The following is a 26439-nucleotide window of genomic DNA, read 5'->3' as shown; positions in this document are numbered from 1 at the left end:
TGTCCAAGCAATTTCAGGGTCAGAATTGTGAGCAAAAATGAGGTATAGCATAAAGAGAGCATAATTTGTATACACAGGATACAGTGCAAGGGGAAAACCAAACAGCCAGTCACCAAAAGCAGAATATCAATGCACCTAGGACTGTACCTCTTTTGGATATAACAGTGGAAGAGRTGAGTGTTGTAGAGTGCCAAGAAATAGGAAAAAAATGCAATATAGCCCTGTGTTCTCCACACTGCAGAAAGCATTAACAAGACGGAGGTCAAGTGGATCACTATGTGGCAAAGGCAAGCTGTGAAGACTAAGGATTGCAGGGTAGCATAAATAAACATAAACTATGAATTAAACATATCACAGTGAAGAGTGTAACCAAGAAACTAAATGCTGGCCATCATTTCTCAGAAAAGTGCTCACAAAAATGCCATATAATAAAGGTCTGCTCGTTTATAAAGGGGCATACTGTTACACAGGACCACCCAACAACAAGGAATCAAGAGTGTGAAGATCCAGTAGACAAGTTAAACAAGTCTTTATACTCTAGGTATAATTTTTAATTGCAAATTAAATACTGTAGAAAGCCCACTTGAGGCCAAACACCCACATAAATGAATCAACTGRTATCTTTTCWTGAGTCTATGTTGAAGAAAATATTYTGGTTTTTACAGGTCTTGCATGAAATTCTCACAAAGTCCATTTGAGACCACCTAATGTACATATTAAAAATAGAGTAAATAKTATTAAATGGATATTTAATATTTAACTGTAATTGCTCCAATAGTAGTAGTTTCAGCATTTGATGGAGCAAATTATTTTCTGCCCATGTACTCACAACTCCTCAGGTGGGCACAGAAGMGTCAGACAGAAAATTCTGTGTCCAAGTTCAAAGCTGAAATACGTGACAGTTGTTCATTCCCGTGTATAATTGCTGGGCCAATTTATTAACAGAAAGGCAGCCTGTGTATGATTAGTTGGCTCTCTGCTAATAAATAGCAAGCACAAGGCACTAAGCAAGGCCAGACTGGATGGGGATCTGAACAACCTGGTCTACTGGAAGGTGTCCCTGCCCCACTGCAGAAGGGTTGGAACCAGATGATCTTTAAGACCCCTTCCAATCCAAACCACTCTATGATTCATAACGTCCATCAATTTTAAACCTCAGCAATCAAACAACAAATTATAATACAGCATTTTTGCAAAACACTGCCTAAAAAATGCAAAGCATCAGATTCAGAGGAAAATCAACAATATAGTTACTAGCGATTTAATTTAAAGCAAATGAAGGCCACCCTACATTCAATAACTGTGAGCAAGCCTTTGAGTGATTGAGACAAAAAAAAATCATTATTTGTGCTTTCAAGAATTATGTATTTGTCCTGAATGGTAAAGTGTTCTGTAAAAACCTTGTCATCACAGGCAGTGTTTTCCATATTTTCACCTGTCACCGTAAGAAACTCATCATCGTTTTGTGCAGATTCATCAATCCTTTAAATCAGATTATGTGAATCATAAATTCACTAGACAAAATAGCTTACTGTACCTTTGAGTTGCAAAGAAATTGAAAATGGAACCTGGAAACATCTAAATATAGCTTACCAAAAAAACCTGCTTATTTCTTCTTTTCATCTGCACTGCACTAATATGCAACCTGGCATGAGTGCCTTGCATTATTAAAAAGGTCTCCTCTAAGGCAAAAATCCCTACTTTAGAGAATGTTTGTTAAAAATAAGTCTCAGGGGCTTTTTTTGTAGTTGCATTTTTAAAAATCTTTTTGGGTTACTCTTTACATCATTCTCAAAATAAATTGTACAATACAAAATGCTTTAGCCCCTAAGGAAAAATGACAGCAACTAAGGCCCATTAGCATTATTTTCCAAACAACTAATAAAGAAACAATTCTTCAATTCATCTTACAACCAGTGAAATGAAGCACTCATCACCCTCTGCAGCAAGTCCAACTTTTAGAACAGCAGGGTATTTTATATATAAAAAGCTGTAGTATAATGCAAGATAACAATAGCATAAATGAAAAACTAGGCATCCCAAACACCACTAATTCAAGCTAGGCTGCTCATGCCTTGTAAYATCTAGAGACAAAAAAATCTCTGGTGAGAAGACAGAACTCCAGAAGAGTATCAGTAATGACAAGAATAGTTTGGGATGGGACAGATTTCACAGACGATCTGGTCCACCTCTCCACTTAAGATCAAGCAAGACTAACCTGGACATTGCATCATGCAGGCCCTYGTCCAAAGTCAAATTCTGAAACCCTCCAAGACTGTAGACTCCACCATCTCTCCAAGCAATCTGTAACAGCATAGACTTCCCACACTTGTCAGAATTTTTCAGGAACTTCTTTGTCCTTCTGCTGCTCACCTCCAAGTTATGCCCCTTCCTGCTGCTAACTCTTGTCTAAACTGGACTTAAAGGCCAGCTAATGTACCACTGCTGTTTGTTTATAAGAGGAATGTTGTCAAATATTATTAGTTTTCCATTTCCCATGTTATCACAGTAACAATTTATACAGTCCAATAGTTTACTGCATCCATACTGGTTTGTAAACCTCAGTCTTTTGAAAAATCATAGCCAGTCTTTCTCTCAGCCTCTCTTTTCCTTGAGTCTTCCCTCCATCCCATGCCTTAAGATTTCTCTGGAAGGCATTCCATGAAGAAATGTCCCAAAAAAGGGAATAACTAAAAATGTTACAGAAGTGACAGGGCTCTATTGCAGCTTTCCAGGCTGAATGTGAAAACAYATCAGGAGACAGAAATAGAGAAATATTGTACTAGAAAAAAACTTCGTTATTCTCTACTTTCTCTACTAGGAAACACAGTTGACCCATCACAGCCCAGAGCCAGAGCTTAGCAGTATCTGCTACTTTTTAGCAAGATGGAGGCTGGCTCGGTGCCACTGCTGACAGTCAGGTATCTTGAACTCAAGACCCTTCAGATATTGAAATTGCTTCATGCATCTTTCAAAGAAAGGAACAAAAAAGTAAGAAATGCTATCTCCTTTTGAGGCTTTTAGACTTCTTAACTATACCACATTGAGTCAAACTAATGAGAAGTTCTAACCTCCCAGCAATGAATCTGAATCTGCAAATATGACTTTCTGGCTGGTTGGCTATTTTAATTTGGATTATCTCTAGAGAGGGCACATTACACCCCAATTTCAGATTAAAAAGCTCAGCCTGCTCTAAAGTAGCACTGATGAAGAATTGATTCGGTAGGCATTACTGATCACTTTCCAGAAGCAGAGAAAAAGGAAGGTGTCTTAAGATCTTCATTTGCCGAGGATCTAGATGCTGAGATTTGCTCAGCTGGTTAAAGTATGGTGCTAGTAACACCAAAGTTGTGGGTTCAATCCCTGTGTGAGCCGTTTACTTAAGAGTTGGACTCAATGATCCTTATGAGAATCTTCCAACTCAGAACATTCTGTGAACCCGTGACCTATCCTTGGGTCTAGGAYGGATGGGGTGGTCCAGAATGAAAACAGTACAGCAGGTGAGCTTTAATCTTATCAGAGCATATTGCTCCAACACTTTAATGCAGCAACATTTGACATAACACAGCAACACAGATTTCCACAGAACACCTTGAATTTAAAGTAAGAGCCCAAACTAAACTAGTTGTTCTTGCCACTACAATATCAGACCAGTTTTCCCAAGTTTTACAGCTTARGCTTTAAAGTCCTGTGGACCAAGAGTGCACACTTATCCAACAGTTAAAGATACAAAGTAAGTATTTCCATGGCATCCATTTTTCCATCAAACATATAGTTTTTATTTTCCTTCCCCAAAGGGCYGAACTTGCCAACCCTCAGGTCCCAATCTCTCCACACTACAGCAAGTTCACACCGCTTCCTCAGTAGCCAGGAACACTGAGCCAGGGTCTGACAGCATCTGTGGAATACCACTGACAAACAACTGTATGAGAAAACTTAATAAACAATTATTACATTCAAGATTTTTTTTTTAAAGTTACAKTAGCTCTATTTTTCAGATTAGGATAGTACTACTCTTAACAACCTAGAGCAATGCCTGTTTGGTTGAAGGGACATAGGGTGTAACATTGTTTTGGGGGAAGGAAATCAATCCTCCAAATATTTCTAACTCAGTAACCATACCTAGCTACTGAATAAATTTAAGAAGAACTAAAGACAATTCAAAGTTACTAAATGCAGAACACCTGCAAAATTTGATTCAACATAATAACCGGGCAAGTGCACACAAAAACAGTATTGCACTTAACAACCATAACTAACAGTTTAGATTGCAATGTATTTCTGTCAGACTRTATTCTGGTAATCCAGTTTTATACTGGGCTTTGTTAAATGAAAAAGTATTGTTATGGGAAAGGAGAACACCTTRGTATAAATGCAAACAGATTAATCAAAGACTTATTAGTCCAGATTCAGTAACTGCAGGGAAAAAAAAAACTGTACATAACTGTACACAAAAAAGAACTGTGCATAAAAAAAAAAAAACCCAGTTGTGATAGTAGTAATAATTAAGACTGTTAAACCTGCACTTCCTAGCACGTCACTCCCTTTCTTGGTGTTTACTCTTCAACCAGCGCTTTGGATGCTGAGGCCGATGATGCCTGTGCCAGGGACACGCAGCAAGCCACTGACATCCCAWGTCTGAATGTGATGTTGACAGTTTCTTCCTCCTTACTATATAATTGACTTGGAAACATGTTTACATTTGGCAATTCACTTGTGACATCCTTATCACTGTTAACACCCCCTATCAATAGGAATGGTAACAGCTGGGTTACAGCTCAATAGSCAGAAATGCAGCCCTTTCTCCTTTTCCCTGAAACATAAACATTWGCAGCAGACTAGAACTGGACATTCTTTTAACTGCAAAAAAAAMYAATCTGCAGGATCCGAGTTAGACAYTGATGTCWAGAATGCTTGTTCTGAAACTATYTGTTGCCACTAGACAGTCCYGCTTGCCATAAACTGACATCTATATAACCTTCTCAACTGCACACCTATGAAACAGTTMTGCGTATCAAATAATACTGTCACTTATATTAGAGCAAACTTTCAAGTCTGAAATTAAATTCTAGTTCTGAGCCACACCATCTTAACAACATGGTCCCTCCTTCCATGCATTAAAATTTTGCTTCATTCTTAAAGCTATTTGGATCTTAAATCCAAGCAACACCTGCACAGCTTTTATTACATACTGCACATTTTTATCAGTTAAAGGTGACATTATTGGAAAAAATTTGAAAATAGTCACTAGTCATGACACTTCAGTCAAAAAAAAAAACTTTAAGATGTGTGTCCCTCGATTTTTTTTTTCCYCCTGCTTATGAAATATTGATACAGTGTAAGGTATCCATCCTAGGCAGGCACTCACTTTCAGAGACTAAGTAAGTGCAATTGTAGGACTGACTCTTTGGACAGGTGGAGGCTGTTCCAAGTGATCCTTGGTTGACAACTTCACCTTTCTTCCAGAAACAGGTTGGGAGAACTGGATGAAYCTCAATTTCAGAAGAGACAATTCTGACTGTAAGCACAATCAAACAACAATCTAGTACCATCTGCATTTACAAAATTTAAATAAGGGAGTTATGAAATGGCACTTTCCCTCCCTGAYAGACCTGATGACTTCTTCCTAGAAAGGCTGACTGCACACTTTAGTAGGTATTTATGGGCATATCTAAATTAGGAGCTAGAGAAGCCAGAGACAAGCTAGAGAAATTATGCTTGTTTCACATTCTAAATTAAATGCAAAACATCTCATGAAGAGGTTAATCTACAACCACTGCAGAACACTAAATGTGACACAGTAAGTCAGTTGCTGGTCCAAACCCAGCTACTCCAGCTGTTTTCAAAATAGCACAATCCAGATCAGCTTTTAGTTAACATGARATTAGTGAAGTATTGGAAGTCAGATAGTGATTTACGCCTTATATATAGTGGAAAGCCTACCTCAAAATTTAGATGTCAGATTTTCAGATCCCAAGTMGGTTTCAAAATTTACAGAAATCGAGAAAAAATATTTAGCATAGCAATAMACCACCATTCTAAAAATAGTAAAATATTGTCTATGTGAAATATCCTTATCACTACTTAACAGCAGTTACATAAACTCTTACATTTATTACAAAATAGATTTCTACCACTACATACCAGTCTCCAAAAGGCTTTTATTTATCAGCTTAGAAGTAGTAGATAATATAAAAATAAAYCATTACTTAATATTCAGTTACTTTTATCATATAAATTTATTTTAGGAAACAGAAAACACATGTAGAAAAAAAAATTTCTATGGATGTCTCACAAAGCAGAACACTCTGCATTTGTTCTACTGCTGTAGTAAAAGAAAGCAACTCCAAGATAAAGGAACAGTCTTGGCAGCCTGTTCTTTCTCCCTATAAACTGCAATGCTCAATATGGACATGTATGGAAACTTAGTAAGGCCTGAACTGAGGAGGATGGCTATCTGGAGGAGGTGGTGGCGGTGGTGGTGGCGGAGGTGGCACAAATGAATACGATGAGTTGTACGTGCTTGGGCCTCTCCACATCACATTCGTATTTGAAGGCGGAGGGCGGAACTGATGCCCGTCATTGACAGAACCAAACACTGGAGGAGGAAAGGAATACTGTTGCATCATTGGATTTTCTTTTCTAGGAGGTTGTGGAAACACTGGTGATTCCTGGTGCATCCTCTTGTCTGAGGAGTATAGCTGTGGTGGTCTTAATTTTGGTCTAAAGAACCCTCGAGGGCCTGGTGGAGGAGGAAGGGACTCCCTGGAGAACCCTCTGCCAYGGCGTGGTCTCAAATTACTTGAAGGAGGCTGGTGTACTGATTGTCGAAGTCCTGAATTCTCACCTAAAGAATAAACAAATGTAAGAACCCACACGCAAAGCTGTAATATTATTTTGGAAAGATCAAACTTAGCCCTCACAAATCTTTCAAGCTAAAGTCAAGGAAATTTGAAAAGTAATCTGATCAACAAATAATCCAGGCAAGTAATACATAATACTGGCAAATTCATTGTTCAGTAACTCATCTTGATTGATTGGAGTAAYATGAGAAGGATGACCCTGAGAGTTGCATTCAGTCTTTAAAATAAAGAAATTTCACCTTCTTTCCCTCCAGGCTTCCCATTTGTATAAAGGGATCTCAGGGACACACAAATTCTGAATATTTTGGGAGCTTTAATTTAAAACAAGATTTAAAAACAAATATATTTTAAAACTGAAGATAAATCAACACTGCATTACACTGAAGGGGTATACAGCTTTCAGTCCCAAGTTGATATTACAGCACAGACACAGGACAAAAGAAATTATTCAAGCTCAAATTAATAAAATTAACTTTCTCTATCAGAAAAAGGACAGTCTGTACCTCTAACYAATTAGCTTTCAGCATTAATCTTTCTAAGGTTAATTTTTCCCTGTACAGCTCATTGTAAATATACATTTTATGCTCACAACAAATGTACTGCCCCTTTATATAAATATCATAGGAGTTTTAATGGGATTARGGCAATAAAATGAAAAGCACTGAAATACTAAAAATTCTCCAAAAAGCTGCTAAGACATTCAAAAAGCTGTAGAACCTAAACCCTCAGAAGGATTTTATGGCTGGGAGCAACAAGGTATTCAGGAATACAGCACCGAATAAAATCACTGAAATTTAAAAATCTGCATGAACCTCATCCTTGGCACTCAACTACATTAGCTTTTCAAACGTGAAAATATTTCTAAGTCTGGAAAGGTACTTGGGATAGCAGGATTCCCACTCATTTTCATAGGTGATTAGGAGTTAAGACTCTTTTGGTATAAGCAGGCCTCTTGGAAGCACTAAAGTACTTGAATAAGTATTTTTGTTCTTCTTCTACCAAATACTGTAACAAGAAGACAATTTTAATATACTCAGATTTTTATGCAGATGCAACCATGTAAAACTCCATCTGAGACTGTCTCTGTGCCTCAGTATGTGACATATCCTTGCTGTTGAATTCTACAGACAAAACAAATTGCACACAAATTTCAATTTGTGCCACGTTGTTTACAAAAAACCACTGCAAATCATAATCTATCTCCTCTGACCGAATGCAACAGTTCCTCCTGTTGTGTTCTCAGTTATAGAACATGGCTCAGGAACAGCCTCAGCAAGCCCTAGGCAAAGGCACTCTGCAGTAAGCCAGCAGAACAAGGATGTGGTGGAAAACATGCATAAGCCAGAGAAACTGGGAGAAAATAACCATCAGTAATGAAGAGGAAGTACAGCACAACTCAGATCCATCTCTTAAGGGAAACAAAAACTGTGAAAACTCTAGGCAAAAGCCAGTCCAAGGAAGACTGCAGCTTTATTTGATTGATTCAAGGGAGGACTGTGCTGATATACACTGTTGTACCAAAAGTGTTAAAGGACAGGTACTGATCTCCCAGATCATGAGAAAAGGGTTTCAGTGGGGCACAGTGTATATCAGCTTTACAAAGGAAGCAAACTCACAGGAGGAACCTGTCCAAGAAATTCAGTGGGGGAAGCACCTTGCTGAAGGAATCTGATTCAAGCTGCAGAAGAGGGTAAAGAATTGAGAGTGAACTGTGTTTAAAAAGTGGTATAAAAAGCATGCAGCAGCAGCAAACCAGTGAGAACAGAAAAAGGGGGATGCAATATGAATTATTCAACCAAAATGGCAATCAAAAATGAAATTTTGCCAGTAGAGAGGCATGAGAGAGGAGAAAATTTGGTTATTTTAAACAGAGCACTGCTGTAAACATACACCTGGGAACAGATATGACAACAGCAGGAGAAAGGAGGGTAAAGAAGGCTATTCGTATTATGAAAACCTATACACAGCTTTGTTTATCTAATAACTGCATTAGCTAAACAGGTTCTCAGTAGGCTACACAAGTAAAGAGTTATTTAGAAGAACATTTATATGTCATGGGTGAAAAAGAGCTTCCTTTTCAGACAGAGGAATAAATTCTCCATCTAAGACCTGTCTCTCCTCCTTTATTGCCAAAGTGGGTTTCCAAAAACTGCMCATGGCCTTCCTGTGTCTTCTTCCAGCACTCAGAGGCTTTAGCTGAATGCCAAATAAGCAGRCTCTAGCTCCAAATGGTGGCATATGTTCAGTATCCTCACTGTGTCAACCAACACTGTTCTAAGAGCTTTTGACTCTCTCCTGACAACTGCTCTGCTGCTATAACACTTCCCTTCCACACAGTTTCCATTTGAACAGAATACAAATTAATTTTTCTTCTAAACAARAAGTTAGGAATGTAGCCACAAATTCACAAATATAACTTTGAAAAAATACAGAGTTACAATTAACTGCATAAAAATTCAATCATTAAGATAGAAATAATGTGCATTGCAAATTCAGTTTACCAGACAAAAACATTCTCCCATAGCATTCACCTACCTGATGGAACTGTTTCTGATCTGAGTTTCTTCCTTCCTTTTTGAGGCTTCTTCTTCTGTTTCGCCTCTCTTTCTTTTTCATCATCACTGAAATCCAAAGCCTGGTTAAAGAAAATAATAATCAGCTGGCTTCTCAGCACAAGAAAAACATTAACACTCCAAAAATTTCATGTGAGACAAGTAATGCAAGACTCAGTAATTCTAATTTTCCTAAAAAGAGGAACATTTAAGTGCTGAACACAAATATTTGATTGCCTAGATGGCAAAAGAAGGAGCTGGCTGGCTCCTGCAGTACAAGCTTTTGAAGARCAACTGCAGACTAAGTGAATTAAAACATGAATTTTTAAAATAAGTTAAAATTAACTTGGCAGCCAGTACATAATTTAGCTAASTATATTAAAAAAATACTTGTACTCTAAAATTGTCACTATATTGGAATTTTCTGTAGTATATTCAGGAATGCTTTCCATTGATTCCGAAGAAATTTTCAGCTTTGAGGAATGTCATTTACAACAGATTCAAAGTCACTGCAACATTTTCTTCTTGCTACACAAGGTTTTGCCACCTTCTGAATCCTAACGTMCATTTAGAATAAAGATAATTTATCAGTGACAGGGTAGAAAACTGCCAGCATTAGCAAGTTCCCTAAAAACAGCTCACTCATATGACTTAAAAGGGGCATGATCTGTTCCCACCCTCCCCTTCCCAATTCTGAAAGTAGAGGCTTTGCTGCTTACTTATGGATTTCAGTATACAATAGAGAAGGGATCTCAAAAACACTGCACCATAACAGTGCTTAAATTGTATCATAAAAGTTAATTTTGAATACAACTGTTTTTTTCTGCTACATAACTGGATTAAGAAAAAAAAAGCCATAAGAAATACAGCAACATGATATATACATGAACTAAAATCTTTCACTAACTCCTGCTTTTTCTAAGAACTCCAGTACACMACACTCCAGTAATGAAGAAATAATGAACACCCCACAGAAAAATTGCAGTTATCTGCTMCTGCTAGCCTTGCAGCATATAGACCACACTTTGTCATCCTCTGACCCCAAAGACAAAGCTAGGAGAGACTGCATTAGAGACTCTACAAATAAGCTGGGCTGACTAAGAGCCTGCCAGAAAACGAATGTTTACCAAATACCTTAAAGTAGCAAGTAAGAAGAGCTCAGAACAGATTAATTTAACATTCATACAAAAATCAAGCTACACACCATCACAAAAAGAACTGACTCCAAAAGTGCACTGTTTACTATAGGGACTGGCCAGAAATCAGCTGCAAGTTAAGGTCTCTAAAAGGATCTGGCTCTAAGAGACAATTTCAAGCATCAGTAGCATAAAATTCAATCTGCACCCTTGTCAACAGCTATTACACCTTCACAGCAAAAKCTACTATCTATCAGCTCATCAACTGTCACAGTTGGGACAGCGTGGTATAAGCTTTAACTGCAAAGATTATGCTAATTGAGGATTACAAGATGTTAGATGTGGTTTTTTTTCCAAAACAGAGCACACAGACAAATCAGTCAGTGTCCACCCTTGCCATCAGTGACAGTTCAAGCTTCCTTCCTTTCTATAGTACAGAAAACTTAAATCAAGAAAATTGATTTAAAAAACCAAACTTTGGAAAAAGCAATAAATCTGTATCTGCAGAAGATTCGACTGACTTGTATTTGGACAAYAAAAATTCATGGGTTCCTACAAATTCAAATTATACAACTACAAGCTTATCTCCTGAACAGCTTTTAAAACATAACTGAGAAAAAAAAGCTCACCGTTAGCCAATACTCGCATTTTGACCYATCACCACTAGAAAATTGCTGAATGAAAGCAAGTTAAGACTAGTCAAAACTTTCTAAAGCAAAGTCTTTCAAAGCTCTATGGATAACACATCCACAAGTTGAATTCTGATGCAACACTTCTAATTCTCAAATCGTGATTCTCTGTGAGACAATGTCTCCACAAGAAAGAAAGGTAATTTACAGAGAGAACTGACAGACAAGCCTTGTTTGCGAGAATTTAACACTGCACAGCTCGGTTCCATTCATAGCAAGAAAAAGCAGTATTTCAAAATGCATCATACTCACTACAGTGGAAAAAGCAACATTCCAGGTTGACAGACTGATAAATCATTACAGGACCTATCACTGAGCACAGAAAAGATCATATCACAACATCTATCCTTCAAGCCAGAACAACCATCCTGGGATGAGGACTGTGAATGCAAAATTTAATASTGTCAGTACTTAAGAGGCATTTGGACAATGCCCTTCTCTACATGCTTCAGCTTATGGTCAGCCCTGAACTTGTCAGACCAGATAATTGCTATAGGTTCTTTCCAACTGAAATAGTCTATTCTATTTCATCTAAAAATCAGCTGGAACACTGGGGAAACAAAACCAAATAAACATTAGCCTTCCCTCCCCCAAAAAAACTCCAAACCACAAAACCCACCTTTCCTACATAATAAGAGAGTGAGGTGCACATTTTACATAGCATAGAATTACGCTAAAAAGGCAAGCATTTGGAAGATTCAAAACAAGCAGACAGATATTTTTAGAATACTATGGTAGACACGAGGCTTCTAGGAATTTCAGCTATTTTGGAGATATGCTTGAATTAGGAATTGCAAGGGAAAGTKATTCAAGTGTTGCTCCATGAAACAAATCCCACGAAAACACCTCAATAGAACTACCAGCCTTGTGATTCTTATTGAARAGAATAATCACAAAAAATATAGTGTGAGTCACTGAAGAAGCATTTACAGATCCTATAGTAAATGATGTCAATGGTCACACGAAGCTCTCAATTGTACACMATCCTGTATGACTGCTTTCCTTGGAAGAAGCCCATCTCCTCCCAATCAACTACTGTTTTGTAACAGCAAACTGTAAGGAAAGCTTACTAAGAAAGTMTTCAAAGAACACAACAGAGGAGGTGTCAGAACAGAAGAGCAGACAACTTAAACATACATCCATGCAGTAAGTTTGCAGAGTACTAAAAAAGCCTTTAAAGACAAACAATTGCATGTGGCAAACTGAAGACAAATTAGCTGTGAAAGGATGACAGGGACAAAAATTCCCTAGCAGAAGCAAAATTATTAGGCAAGGTAAAAGCACCGCTACCCAACAATGAATGTTCCTGTTGTCAAACACATTCTTGAAAGACTAGAGGAACTGAACATACATATTTTCCCAACTGCATAGGGCAAGTAGACAGACAGGTAGTACTCTCTACACTCATTACAAGACCTTTCCAAGTAGAACATGATCTTTTCTTTCAATTAAGAGGTATATTTAACTCGTCTGCACAAAAACATAAGCTTGCTAATTAGTTGCTCTGCACAGAATTTTTTCTACATATAACCTGTGTAATCAAAACAAAAAAAAATCCTTTATAGTTACTTCAGGTGGTGGTTCTTGGTCATTCTTCCAAGATGCATCTGAACCTTTCTCCCTAAAWGTAGAAAAAACACAAATTAGACAATCCAGATAAAGGAAGGGTATTCAGATCTCCTACAACAGCAGCTTCCTGTTTTCAAAGACATATTTATTTTTTAATATTGTTTCTAAGCAAATAGTAATGCATACATCAGCTTAGGATTTCACTAGACTTGAAAAACCTTCCTAGTTCAAGTGATGACTGAACATTCATCCAGCTAAAATTAAGTTTTGGTCAATACTTTCTCAACAAATACTTTTGAACCTTAATTGCTTTGAACCTGAATTGAGGTAGTTAACTGCAACTTTTTATGCTAACTGCTGACTACAGTCACAACCTTTTTATTTTTCTGGTTTCAGAATATGCATCTTCAGCTGAAAAGAATGATGAACTCATTCACTAGGACCCACCCAGGCTTTTAGTGTAACTACAGCAAATTCAGAACCAAAAGACTCTCAAAGTTTGGCTTACAATCCTGTAAGGACAGTGCTAGCTAGATAACCAGGTTTCACCTTCCATTTTGTTGTAAACATAAAATTAATTTGCAAGGCAAAAGACACTTAAAGTCAAAACTCAACTGTCTTGACTGACAAGCATCAAAATAAATTTGAGTTAGTATAATTTATTTCATCCAYTGCAAAGACCTTCACTAAAAATCAAGTATTTTCTTTGATAAGAAAATTCTTTGATAAGCAAAGAATTTGCAGCATAGATTTAAGTTACATCRCCAGTAGTCTGTTGAAGGTTTTTTCCATACTGCTCATAAATTTAATGTGCTTTGGTCTGAAATGTCAAGGTACAATCCTTATCCGTACAGAAAAAAATTGTACAAAACAGCGCAGCGCTGAAAATCCTTCCTTGCAAAATGCAACCACACCAATGTGTTCAGTGCRGAATGTATTCAGTCAGCGCTCTAATAACCAAGGGTTTTTTTATGTATGCATCAAATCAGCAACAATCAAGTAGCAATAACCACAAAAAACTACATAACCATTGGCATCAGCAGCCTGGACTTCAGAAATCCTTACGCATTACCCACGAGAGAACTGGCAAGTCATCTGGAGATACATCATGCCTCAATYCCTAACCATAGAACTGAAGCTCAACCTCTATACGGCACAAGAAAACCATAAAGACACACCAATCTTTGTGATTACGAGCAAAAGGAAGGCAAGGAAGCCATTTTAAAGTGCAATTAGAAAAAAAACATTACAGGGAAAAAGAGAAGATAAAGGCTCTATATGAGTAATTTCTCAGCTGCAGARAAGTTCTTTTATTATCATGAACAGAACTGTTTCTTCCTTTCATCTTATTATTTTGGAGCAACGCATGCCTGGCAGAAATACTAGACAACACAAAATCTTCAAGACCYGTGATTAGTCAGAACTATATAATATCACTGACTGCAAACTTTAAACCTTTCAAGGTCAGGAAGCTTGTATCAACTCTCCCAAAGGAGCCTTCCTCAGCTCAGCAAGCAAACACTGYTTTTCAAGCTCTGAGGTACTTCATACCTTCTGCAAAGAACAATATATTATTTCTTTGATTTCTGAAGTCAGATACTGTAAAATCTGTAAGTCTAACAAAAGGTGATTTAGAGGAATCATGAAAATACATGAGATTTTTTAAAACTAYGTTTCAGGCAATACAACACAAATCTATCTTTAGCAACAAATTATTTTACATTCAGAAAGTTTTACACTACATTTTCATTTATTTTTCTATAACATTTAAGTCTTATTCATTCACTGCTTATTCAGTGCTGCAACTTTGCACAATGAAAGCAGATTGCATTTCAGATTTCAGAAAAAGCTTGAAACTCASTGCTCCTTTCAGATCTTAATCTTGATTCCTTTCCTTTTCTAAGTGCCATCAAAGTTTTGATTCAATAGCAGTTTTAAAACTTTAAGCCTGTTTTCAGTMCAAACTCTGGTCTGCCAACAGTCAAACTAACAAAAAGCAGAAAATAAAAATTATTTTCTATCGAATTTGCAATCTACAAAGGTCCAGAAGCTGTCTAGTGAATCACTGACCAAAGCTTGACTTTTCTACTATCCATGCCACCTTCTTATGTCATTCAGGTTTCTTCATATAGCATTACAGTACAAGTCAGGAATCAGAAATTCATCTGTTTTTAATGAAACCTRCTTAGTGAAAAGGCAGCTTCAACCAATAGTATCACATGCCTCACACAAGCTTAAGAAATTATACTGACAAAACCCAGAAATAAGTTACAGTACATGGAAACAATATTTTAAGTCACACTACTCAACCTAATCAAGGCAAAAAACAATGTCTGAAGCATTGTTTAGCTGTGCTGATGAGCCCTGGATGCCTGAAGTACCTTGCCTAGGTTTCCAAAGCATGAAACAAACTAAAACATGAGTCTCCCATCTCAGATGCTGAGTGCAGCACACTGATATTGATGCAGCAAGCAGATGATTAAAGTCTGTGCAGTTACTGTGCTAAGCAACAAAGTTTAATAGCACAAATCAAAGACCAGCTGGCACCAAAATGCTGCAAAAAACAAACAAGCATCAGAGCRAAGAAGTGATCTATTTTGGTCCTCGCTGAAGGGAAGAAAATATGCTTGTTGCTTGCACAGAAATGAGGAAGTTAAAAGAAAAAGAAAAAAAGACTCCTGCAGGTCTGGCTACACATATTTGACTAAAGAAAATAACTRTTCAGTAAAATACTGGCACAGCTGTCATGAATGAAGATAATTAACTAACTCCTGACAACTAATCCTAATAAACAGAGACCAAGCCACTTATATGAAAAAAAGATATTGAAATTATAGTTATTTCAGGTAATTACTTATCAATAATAAGAACATTATTATCTAGCTGTCATTTATTATGCTTTATTTCTTAGTCTGTATCTCTTGAGTACACTTCCCTTTAAATGCTATCAAGTCCTACTTGCTCATATTGCTTTCCTCAGATGGACTGGAATACCCAAACACTACTGAGAAGTTTCTGAACATCTTACTATATTGTCACTCAAATCTCTCCTCTCTCCCAATTTACAGTGGGTAGTTCTCATCCAGAATTGTTATCCTCCAATTGTATAATAGATTTATTGATAAGTACATTTCAATTCTGGCCTTGTAATATGAAATAAAACCAGTAAATCAATACAAACTTGTTCAGAATGCAAATAAGTTCATTACCAGTTCTGAATCTAAACAAGAATCTAAAGAACAACAAAACATGGAAAGTTTAGCTTGCAAAACTTTCTTTTTCATACTCATATATATGTATGTTAGAGGGTGTGGAGAAAGTATCAATGAACTTTTTTGGTTGTGATGTTTTAATTAGCAACATAAAAAGAAAGCAAGCTCAGTATACCAAATAGAGTAAGAAGTTAAACTAGTAATTACAGAACTTTAAAAGCCTGCAGTTTACAGCTTCTCTGTATTGTTCTCAAGGGCAAAACAGTAGAGTCATGTTAGTACAACACAGCTGAAAACCTCTAAAGGAAATATTAAGTTCAGTGTCAAGTTTAGTACTACAGTTTTTCACTGAAGATTCAACTTTAATCCAGTATTTTTAGCTATAYTGAAAAAATTAGAAAATAAATCAGACTCACTGTTTTAGTTTCTCTGCAAATATATACTGGGTGAAGTCCTTCACTGATGGAGCAAAATACATGCTATCTTGCACATTAATACCTTTTGCTTTGATATGATCAGAGCCATTAAATCTTATCACATAAAAAGGATGTAAAACGGGACCAAATATCTCAAATATCTGAAAGAAACAAAGTTAAAATGTTTAAATAAACTACCACAAGCAGACAGCTCATTTCATTGTAGACAGTGGTATTTAAAAAGTGCAATATATCTTCAAAATGCAGCATCAAGCAGAAGTTCCTTTCACATTTCAGTTTTATTACTGAATTTTGATTGACAATGTATTTTCCTGACTACTGTTCTTTATAATGTAGAAAAGTAAGTTCTCACATCCTCAGGAATCCTTCCCTTTGTCAAATCACTACTCTTCTGTGCCTGTTATGTTTTCAGATCTTGTAACAATCTGATCATTTTTTCCTCAAACTTGATTATTATAAGATGCCTTTAATACCAGTTACTGCTTGTTCCCCGATTCCATTGAGATTTTTGCCATGTTTTACAGAACATCTGCAATTCAGGAAGAGTTTGCTCCACTCACATCTAGCATTCAAAGATATTTCAGTAGTAACCTCTCCCCTTGTAGAGGACAGKTTTTTTTCTACAGAAAACAGAAATTCAACACAACAACCATCTCAGTATAAATTCTTCAATGGCCTTAAACCTGAACAGCACATCATAGAAATTAACATTACCCATTTTTCATGAAGCTTCACTCTAACCTCTGTCCCTATCTGTCACAAAAAGAGCACAGCCTATTATTCCAAGAYGTCATTTGAAAGCGATCTCTTTCTCTCCACAAGCGCTCTCATCAAATACTGGAAACTCACCAGATACTGTAATTCTGTAAGGATGTAATTAATTCCAGATTAGGAATCCTTGAGATTAAAAAACCAGATGAATATAGCAAGAATCAAAAGCACAAAGAAAAGCTATATATCAAGGAGACATTATCTTTCATTTAGTCAACTTCAACACTACTATCTAGAGTACTAAAAAATACTTCCAATTTTATATTAGAATAACGAGCTTTTTTTTTTACACGCACCTTTCCTGCTGCATGCCGATCCTCTTTAAAAATTATACTTTCTTCATTTACTGGAGGTAGGCCGCTCAGCGATTCAATTATTACTAAAATGGAAAGAAAAAAAATCAATTAGAACTTCATGTTTCGACAGCATGTAGCTAATTGCTGTAAAACTCAACAAACCACACCACTACTTGTCTACTTAAGTTCGTAGAGCTGCAACCAAATATTCCTGCAAAGAGAGAAAATACTTAAAATCACACACCCCTTCTCCAGTGATACATGAGTGTTAATACTTACACTGCTTATARAATTATTGCTCTCTGGGGTAAAGACAGAGTCCTAAGAATAAGACCAGAAGACAAAAGCTGTCTGGCAGTTCAGTAGCAACTTAACGTGTTGTTTGCATATGCACATACACAATCTGGTATACAGTTCTGCAATTTAATAGCATGTAAGTCTCATACTACACTTGGGCATAATTATGATTAAACTCCGCTACCTGTAAAACAACAGAATGCTCAATTAAGCTTTCCCAATGCCTGTCCATCAGCAAATGAAGTCACTCAAGTACTTAGTGCCACTCAGACTCCAACAAAAGCTCAAGACCATCACTGCTAAACCTACATAACAGGACTTTCAGCAATCCACAAGTCACCAAGCTCTCTGCAAAAGCCTTAACATGCCAAGCAAGTACGTGACAACACTACAGGCTTAATATCTCACTGAAATTCAAGAGAATTTGTGACAGCAATTTCTTTTGTGCCTACCTTTAGGATAAAATATACACTGAAAGTACCAATGTATTGTTTAAACCTCGTGAGAAATATACCTTAGCAGAAAAAACCCAGACAAAAAAAAACCCTAACATGCAAACAAAAAACCCTATGAAAAACAAGATACCAAAAACTCAGATAATTTCTCCGTTTAATTCACCACACACAGCCCCCATTAGGCTAAGGAAAATATATTCTGAAAATGTACAACTCACCAGTCCCATGAAACTTAGGAGAAACATTATCACCTACAGCCTATTTGAATTACAGCTTCCCCTACCCCAACCCAGCCTAAGTTATCCGCTTCCACTCTGGCAGGCCTAAAATACAGCCCTGGGGAAGGTTTCTCATCTACACCAAAGCTGTTTACTTTCCAGGCCACAACCCACACAGTGATTTTTTTCTCTTCTCTTTAAGTACCTTGAAGCGAAGAACATCAGAAGTTTTGTCAAATTTCTGATTCACTGAGCAGACATTCACAAAAAGTACTGTCAGCTTGCTTTKAGCTACTGCAGAGCAAACATGAACCTACACTGTTCTAGCCCCAAATTTACCCAATTTACAAGTATCACTCACTGCAAACTGATGAACTTGGAAGCTTGCTACAGAGAGCAGTAGAGGTTCTGAGAAACATCAAAGGGACAGAAAAAGTTCAGAATATTGACTGTTGCGCCAGAACAGTATTTGTGGTTTCSAAATGACACTTCAACTCCTCTCAGACTGGACACAAACCTGTTATGTAGAGGTATCAATTTATTTCAAAAATCCAGAAACAACCCAATTATCGGGCATCCCTAATATGGCCACAAGTCAACTGAAACTGAGGCCTGTTTCCAGAAGAACTGAAAAGAAACTAAAATATGAAGAAAGAGAAGTCATAAAGCGGGGTACTGAAAAGCAAGAAAATAATCACAAATGTCACAAGGGTTTATGCCAGTTTTACTTCATTATGATTATTAGCTTGTTTTTTAAGTTTCAGCAACAACACTTACATTACATAAAGGAGGATGCAGCCTGAAAAATTTACTTACCAGTAAACTGGTATTTGAAAAGTTTGTACTTACCAGGGAGAATGAGAATTAAAGATGGTTTTCAAAACTGCAGTCTTAAAAACAGCTTTGTTTATACCTTCATATTTTAGACCAACATTAAGAATAATAGCAACCGTGACTCAACTTTTTCTTAAAACTTGTTTTCAAACTATCGTTTTAGCTGGACAGCCTTTTTGAAGTCCTCATTATTATCAATATGCAAGGAAGTGAAGTAGAACAAAAGAACCAGATTACTACCTTCCACACCCTTCAACCAACTTCCTRCAAACGAACAAAATTAAATCTCACTCCAAAAAAAATAATGTAGAGGAATTGCCTGCATTACCTGAAGTCTTTTATGATAAAAGAAAAATMGCAAAAGTTATTTGCTTTCTTGTGTATTCCACTCAGCGTAAATACTTTAACTTCAAAATTGAACTTAGTTTCTAATTTTCATAAGTAAATCGCTTTGAAAGCCGTTCACACAGAATGAAACACTTGAAATCGCTTAGATACAAACATACTGTGAATTTTTTAGTAATATGAGCTTCAGCAAAACTTTGATTTCATATACCAAATACTGAGGTCCCATGCAGATCCAGAAAGATCCCTAAATCTCTATGTCTGCAGTTAAGCTTACATCTATTCTGCATCTCAATCCCATTAAGCTTTCCCTCCACCTATAAATAAGTGCTAGTCATACCATCCTCTGACTGCTCACATGGCACCTTTCACTTGCTCAAGGTGTCAGAAGACAGATGAATAAAGATAAAAGTAAATTAAATTTTAAAAAAAGAACTTGCACTGGAGAAGAGACAAGTCTTTTTCCTGTCCTCATATATTAACAAGCAAGCACGTGAGACTACACTGTACTGCATCTGAGCTTTCAGTTGCATAGCTCCTACACATTCAGGGATTATTCAAAAAYAGCATCTACAATTGGAAGATTTTCTTACAATACTTAAAATACAGTAACTGTGGATAAATGGCTTTTTAATTAAATATGAATGTCACAGAAAAACACATGCACAGTAGCCCTAGTATCAAGTAAGCTAAATAAAAGACAACACAATATCATTTGCTAGTTCAAATTCCCATTTCTGCTACACCCAGAAATCTAATGATACAGCAGTGACACCTTGAAGGAATAGCTAAGAGCAAAATAATTACAGAGATATACAAAAATTATATTAAAGGAAGCAAAACTTATCTTGCCTACCTAGCTGCTCAATGATACTGGAAACTGTCCCAAAGAGCTTCAGTTCAACATCATCTGGCAGAATTATTTGTAAGTCTTCAACAGGAGGTAGTGCCTGAAAACATCAAATCAGTGCTCAGAATATAACATCACACAAAGACATTTATCACTTTGTCACGCAGAAATCTGAGAATCTCCTAGTATTTTGAAGACTTTATTTTAGAAAAATCTAGTTTTATTCACCTCTTTCAGAGTCATCCTAAATGAACTCATCTTGGGGGACCAACACTTTCATGGACATTTTCCTACACAGACACTTCTCTACATATTTCCATCACAACTAAAGTAGAAGCCAATTTTATTTAACAGGAGAGAGCCAACAATTGACAGGCATTTCATCTAATTTTTTAGATTAATTAAGCTCAATGTACAACACAATAATTAAACAATGAGAAATTTAAAAATAAGTCCACATGCAACAACATTCAAAGCACGCTAGAAGAAAAATGTACACAGCAAGAGATAATACAGCATAAAACACACCAGATATGTATCATCTGAAATGACAATTTTCCTCACAGTTGCTGTTATGGGGCTGTGTTTTGGACTTGTGCTGCAAACACTGCTGACAATATAAAGATGTTTTTGTTATTCCTGTGACAAGGCCTTTTCTGCTCTCATGCCACCCCATCAGTGAGGACATTGGGGGTGCAAAAGGAGTTAGGAGGGGACACAGAACAGCTGACCTGCATTAACCAAATGAATATTCTAAATTAAGTAATATCATGTTCAGCATAAAAAGCTGGGTAAAAATGAAAATCAGGAGACTAATGGAGTGGTGGTGTTTGTATGTCCAAGTAGCTGTTACACATGATGGAGCCCAGCTTTCCCAGGGACAGCAGAACACCTGCTAGTYCATGGAAAGTGGTAAATGAATCTCTGGGTTTGCCTTGCTTGGATGTGTGGCTTCTGCTTTACCTACAAAACTGTGTCTAGCTCAGAGCTTCTATTTCACTATTCTAATTCCATTCCCCATCTTGACACAGGAGAAGCGTCTTAAAATAAGATACTTTTAGTTGGGTTAGTAAGAAAGGGTTTAAAAATACCACCTCATACTTACATCAAGAGTCAATTCATCCTTTGTTTTAATACAGTAAGGTTTGTTATCCCTCTCATTTGGATGATCATCTTCATCAGATACTGGTGAAAGTGAAGAGGAGAATGTAGCTGATGAATGYGAATCTGCATCACTGAATAAAAAAACAAACATGGGAGTTAGAATACTGACTTTACACAGTCACTGCATTTGTAAAATCCCAGTATTAGCATAACGCTGAGTGAAAGTCAAGAAAAGTCAAGAAAATCAAGCAATGCATCTTTCAAAAAGGGAAAAAAAAAWYYWWTTTTTTGCAAATATAAGGGATTAGCTTTATAATTCATGTCCTGTCCAAATCCTGTTGGATATATTGTACATAAYAGCATAGAGTAATTCAGTATTTGTCACTGTCAATGTGTAAGAGAAGTTTCTTTTAGACTATTAATATTTCAAGTAAAGAGTGGAGAAAGAAACCAGTCCTTATTCATGTCAACATGTTCCTTTTAGCAAAGGACCAAGATCTTCAAAGGGCTGCTGGAAGAAGAACCAAATATGGAGAAACTAATCCTGGTGAGTGAAAAAACACAATACAAACCTTACACAAAAAACAACTGATAAGCAAACTTTTGCAAAATAGCCTTACCTGAAAAAAAATCCATTCCCTTTTAGATTCTTGCAATACCACAGTCTCCTTCTCAAATAAATGGACGCCTTTCTATTGCTGCTTTTTTTTTATTCTAATAAATGYTCATGGTAATGACCATGAAGTAAGAGCACCTCTCCAAATAAACCTTTTGAAAAAGTCAAATATGGGCTTCTTGGAACAACATCAATACAGCAGGAAGATTAAAAACAATAAAAATCAGACTGAGAGATCAGTGGAGTGAAAAAAATCAATCAAAAAAAAAACCAACCAAGGTTGAGATACATGAAGACAGGTAAGTAAGCTGAAGTTATCAAAACTGCATCTTTAGTGTTATTACAGAACAACAGATTTTAGAAGTAACAAAACATTAATATAAGTGAAGCCCCTGGAAGTCAGGAATTTCATTCTCCATCACTTCATGATATTCAAGGAAAACTTTGCACCAATGAAAGTATTTCTAAAAACGTTAATCACGTAACTGTTTATCAAGCTTTGCATCTTTAAGAAGAGAGTCTTAGACTTTATTTCAGCCTCCTCTAGTCAAAGGAAGCACATGTCCGTCTTTCTGCACCGAACTAGTAAGAAAAGACACTGTGCAAGCCAACAGCCAAAGGATGCAGATTTCTAACACTTCAACTGAGCACACCTGTAACTGGTTAACTTTCACCAACTACATCAAAGCACAGATGCAGCAAGGAGAAAATGGAACTTTTTATTAAACAGAAAACCCCACCAGGTTGAGAATGAGCTTTTCCACTGAGATGCCACCATCAGAGCACGTGGTACGGTGTGCAGACATCACCTTGAGTCCTACATTCCGGTTTTTCGGCAGAAATACTGCGGGTGTCCTGCTCCAGAAGCCGCAGGGGCACTCTGTGAGGACCACTCCAAGACAGACACACGAGCACGGTGTGGCCCAACACGCCCTCCAGGCCGAAAAACCACCAAACTCATGTTTTCATGACATCCTGCACTCGTACAGGCACTGTTTAACAGAGAGACTCCTAGTGAAATGTAAYTGAGAATTTCGATTCTGATGAGAAGGCGAACGCTCCAGAGGCTGGAACACCGGGGCGGCGGGAGGCGGCGGGCAGGCACAYCGCGCTCTCGGGCGCTCCGCCACAGCACCAGCGGCCCGCACCGCCGCCCGAGGGCTCGGCGAGCAAGGGGCGGCCCGGGAGGAGCCCCGGGGCTGAACCCACCTGTCCGAGTCCGACGAGAGCACGGTCACAACGGGGGCGCGGGGCCAGGAGGGCTGCGGCGTGCGGCGCTCCCCGGCGGCTGCGGGCAGCGGAGGCAGCGGGGGCAGCGGGTCCTGCCGGGCTTCCCCAGCGTCCCCCGCAGGGCCCGGCGCGTTCTCCGAGCCGGCCGCCCGCTGCCCGTCCGGCGCCACGGCCAGACTCTCCAGCTGCTCCAGCATGTCCCGGTGCGCCTCCATTCCCGCGCCACGCGCTCCCGCCGCCCCGCCCCCCACACGCGCCACTTCCGGCCGCCGCCAGCCGGCCCCGCGCGCTGAATTGCGGCGGGAATGGGGCGGGATTGTCACCGAGCGGGAGGGCGGGACCCGGACTCGCTCCCTGTCGGGGCTGCTTTACACCCGGCTCGGCGGGAATGGGGCGGGATTGTCACCGAGCGTGAGGGCGGGACCCGGACTCGCTCCCTGTCGGGGCTGCTTTACACCCGGCTCCACGAGTGTCACCTTTGTGGGGCCTGCTGGAGACACAAAGCTGCTTGTTCCTGCCGAGCACCTGCGGGGAGGGATTAGTTTTGGTGCTTTATAAATGTGGTGACAACACGCAGAATTATGTAATTAAAACTTAAAAAAAAAAAAAAAGGAAAGCTCTATTATATCAAATTACTATACGAATAGTAAGTTTTTGTGCTCTGATGTAGTGACCCCATAATAATAGTGACTCTAATGCCAAGCTCTCCAGAACCTAACCACATCCTTCACCAAAACATAAATGTCTCTTTATGTTCTGGGTTCACCATAAGTAGTCATGGTTTTGGAGCCTGAGTTTTTTTGGTTTCCATGTCATGCAAGTCGGTAAGGTGCGGGAAGGATTCTTGGCACCCTGGGATCTGGCACACATGGTGTCACTGACTCATAGGAGAGAACAGACTCAAATTCCTCCTGACCAACCTCAGGCTCTTCCTCGGGAGGGTAAAAGAGCACGAGAAGCACAGTGTTTTCTCTTTTAACACGATTTATCCATGGGAAGTCCCAAATGATGTGTAAAAGGCAGGCAGCATCAGGAGGTCACTGTTAAGGTGAGCCTACAGACAAGCCTGTGATAAATTGAGCCTCAATATTCAATCAGAGGTTAGAATCCAATTAACARTTTATWAATTAATTAATAAAGCAAACAGATATTAGTCAAGCAACCACAGCGCTGGGCGGGYTAGGCRAGTGRCYGGCTGCACCTGGGACACCAGCTAGGTGAGTCTCTCCCACCAACACCTAYGACACCGCGCTGCACGTAGTCTGAGCCYCCTTTTTACACCCCCTCTGTCTCTAGGTGACCTGGTGTTTCTAGAAGTTTCCAGAGACTCTGATTCGTCTGCGTTGTGTTGTTACTGGGGTCTYTTGCGGTTGTTATGACGACCATTGGTAGGCGGGGTTACKGGGAGGCAGGAGTCTTCTCTGCACTTCGCAGTTCCCTTCCCCTCCCCCCTCAGATACATGAAGGTGTCACAAAGTGGGCAAAATTGTGCTGGGGCTGTCAAACTGTTTTAATAAAGCATGTGGCGATTTCATGAAGTGACTTATCACAAAGCCCCTTTAAGCCAGCCACCGAAGTGCAGTCTGATAGCTGTGCTCCTGGGCCAACACTGTCCGTTCCTGACCACATCACACTTGTGATAAATTGAGCCTCAATAGCCAATCAGAGGTTAGAATCCAATTAACAATTTATTAATTAATTAATAAAGAAGCATTAAGCAAACCTATATTAGTCAAGCAACCACAGATCTGGGCGGGCTAAGCGAGTGACCGGCTGCACCTGGGACACCAGCTAGGTGAGTCTCCCCCACCAACACCTACGACACCGCACAGCACGTAGTCTGAGCCTCCTTTTTACACCCCCTCTGTCCCTAGCTGGTGTTTCTAGAAGTTTTCAGAGATCCTGATTGGTCTGCATTGTGCTGTTATTGGGGTCTTTTGCAGTTGCTATGATGACCGTTGGTAGGCGGGGTTACTGGGAGGCASGAGTCTTCTCTGCACTTCGCAGTTCCCTTCCCCTCCCCCCTCAGATAYATGAAGGTGTCACAAACTGGGCAAAATTTTGCTGGGGCTGTCAAACTGTTTTAATAAAGCATGTGGTGATTTCATGAACCAACTTATCACAACACTGTCCTTTGGATTCCATGTGCTCCTCATCACCAGGCAACAGGGTGAACAGCAGAATACAATGTAGGCCTGAGGAGTATAAATTGATAAAAAGAGATTAATACATGAAAAAGTTAGATGTGATAATGGGCGATGGATGAGCCAGAGAGGACTGGGACTTGAATATCTGATGAGAGCAGAGAATGGTACATATTCTGTGTAATAACCTTCCYCTCCAGCTTTGAGAGAGCTGTGTGCCCCACAGCTCTAATGGCACTCAAAACATTTCATTCTTGTCCAGGCTACGTTGAACACACCATCAGAAGAGTGCTTCACTAGTACCCACGCAGCCTGAAGGSAGCATGTGAAGGCAGAAGATTTCATTCTCTGGTACTTTCACTCTTTGTTATGACATAGCAGATGCAACCAGCAGAATTTTATTTAGTGGGAAAATTATAGATGTCCAAATTTGTGTAACTTACTTCATCAGTACTTTTTTCATTTGTGTACAATTATGTGTAAGTCAAGCAGAACAGGTACATTGTAGGCACTTGATAGTTTTTGCACTGTCATAAGTGAAAAGCCTGTATAGGCTGTACGTGTAAATAGCTGCAGTAAACTCTCTCTCACTGCACACTTACTCAGAACACCTAGGCTAGGAATCATCTCCACCTTCAGTGGCAGCACTGGGATCCTGAAATGAGTGTACGCGGGAAGCATGTTCTGAATATTACTGACCTGTACTGCAAACTCTTTAACAAAAGAGATCTTTAGAAAATCATGMAATTAAATGTCAACAACAATTAGTTGTCAATTGCATGGAGATTAAATGTTGAGCTGTCATAAAAATTGTTTATATT

At 38.5% G+C, this 26439-nt stretch overlaps 1 protein-coding gene across 1 annotated transcript; it reads right to left on the bottom strand.

The window, feature by feature from the left end:
- Positions 1 to 6141: 6141 nt before the first annotated feature.
- Positions 6142 to 23719, bottom strand: NAF1 (nuclear assembly factor 1 ribonucleoprotein). Its single transcript, XM_057375516.1, has 8 exons — positions 23454 to 23719; positions 21630 to 21759; positions 20531 to 20624; positions 17526 to 17608; positions 16438 to 16598; positions 12810 to 12861; positions 9399 to 9498; positions 6142 to 6847 (listed from the first exon to the last, which is right to left on the bottom strand). Exons 1-8 carry the CDS (start codon positions 23687 to 23689, stop codon positions 6426 to 6428), a joined length of 1278 nt encoding a protein of 425 aa, XP_057231499.1. The 5' UTR covers positions 23690 to 23719; the 3' UTR covers positions 6142 to 6425.
- Positions 23720 to 26439: the final 2720 nt, after the last annotated feature.

The sequence above is a fragment of the Malurus melanocephalus genome, unplaced genomic scaffold (assembly GCF_030028575.1).
Source record: "Malurus melanocephalus ecotype Western Australia unplaced genomic scaffold, MMel_1.1 scaffold_9, whole genome shotgun sequence".
In the NCBI taxonomy this organism is placed as follows: domain Eukaryota; kingdom Metazoa; phylum Chordata; class Aves; order Passeriformes; family Maluridae; genus Malurus; species Malurus melanocephalus.
The sequence above is the reverse complement of the archived record's forward strand: the minus strand, read 5'-3'. Positions and strand labels throughout refer to the sequence as shown.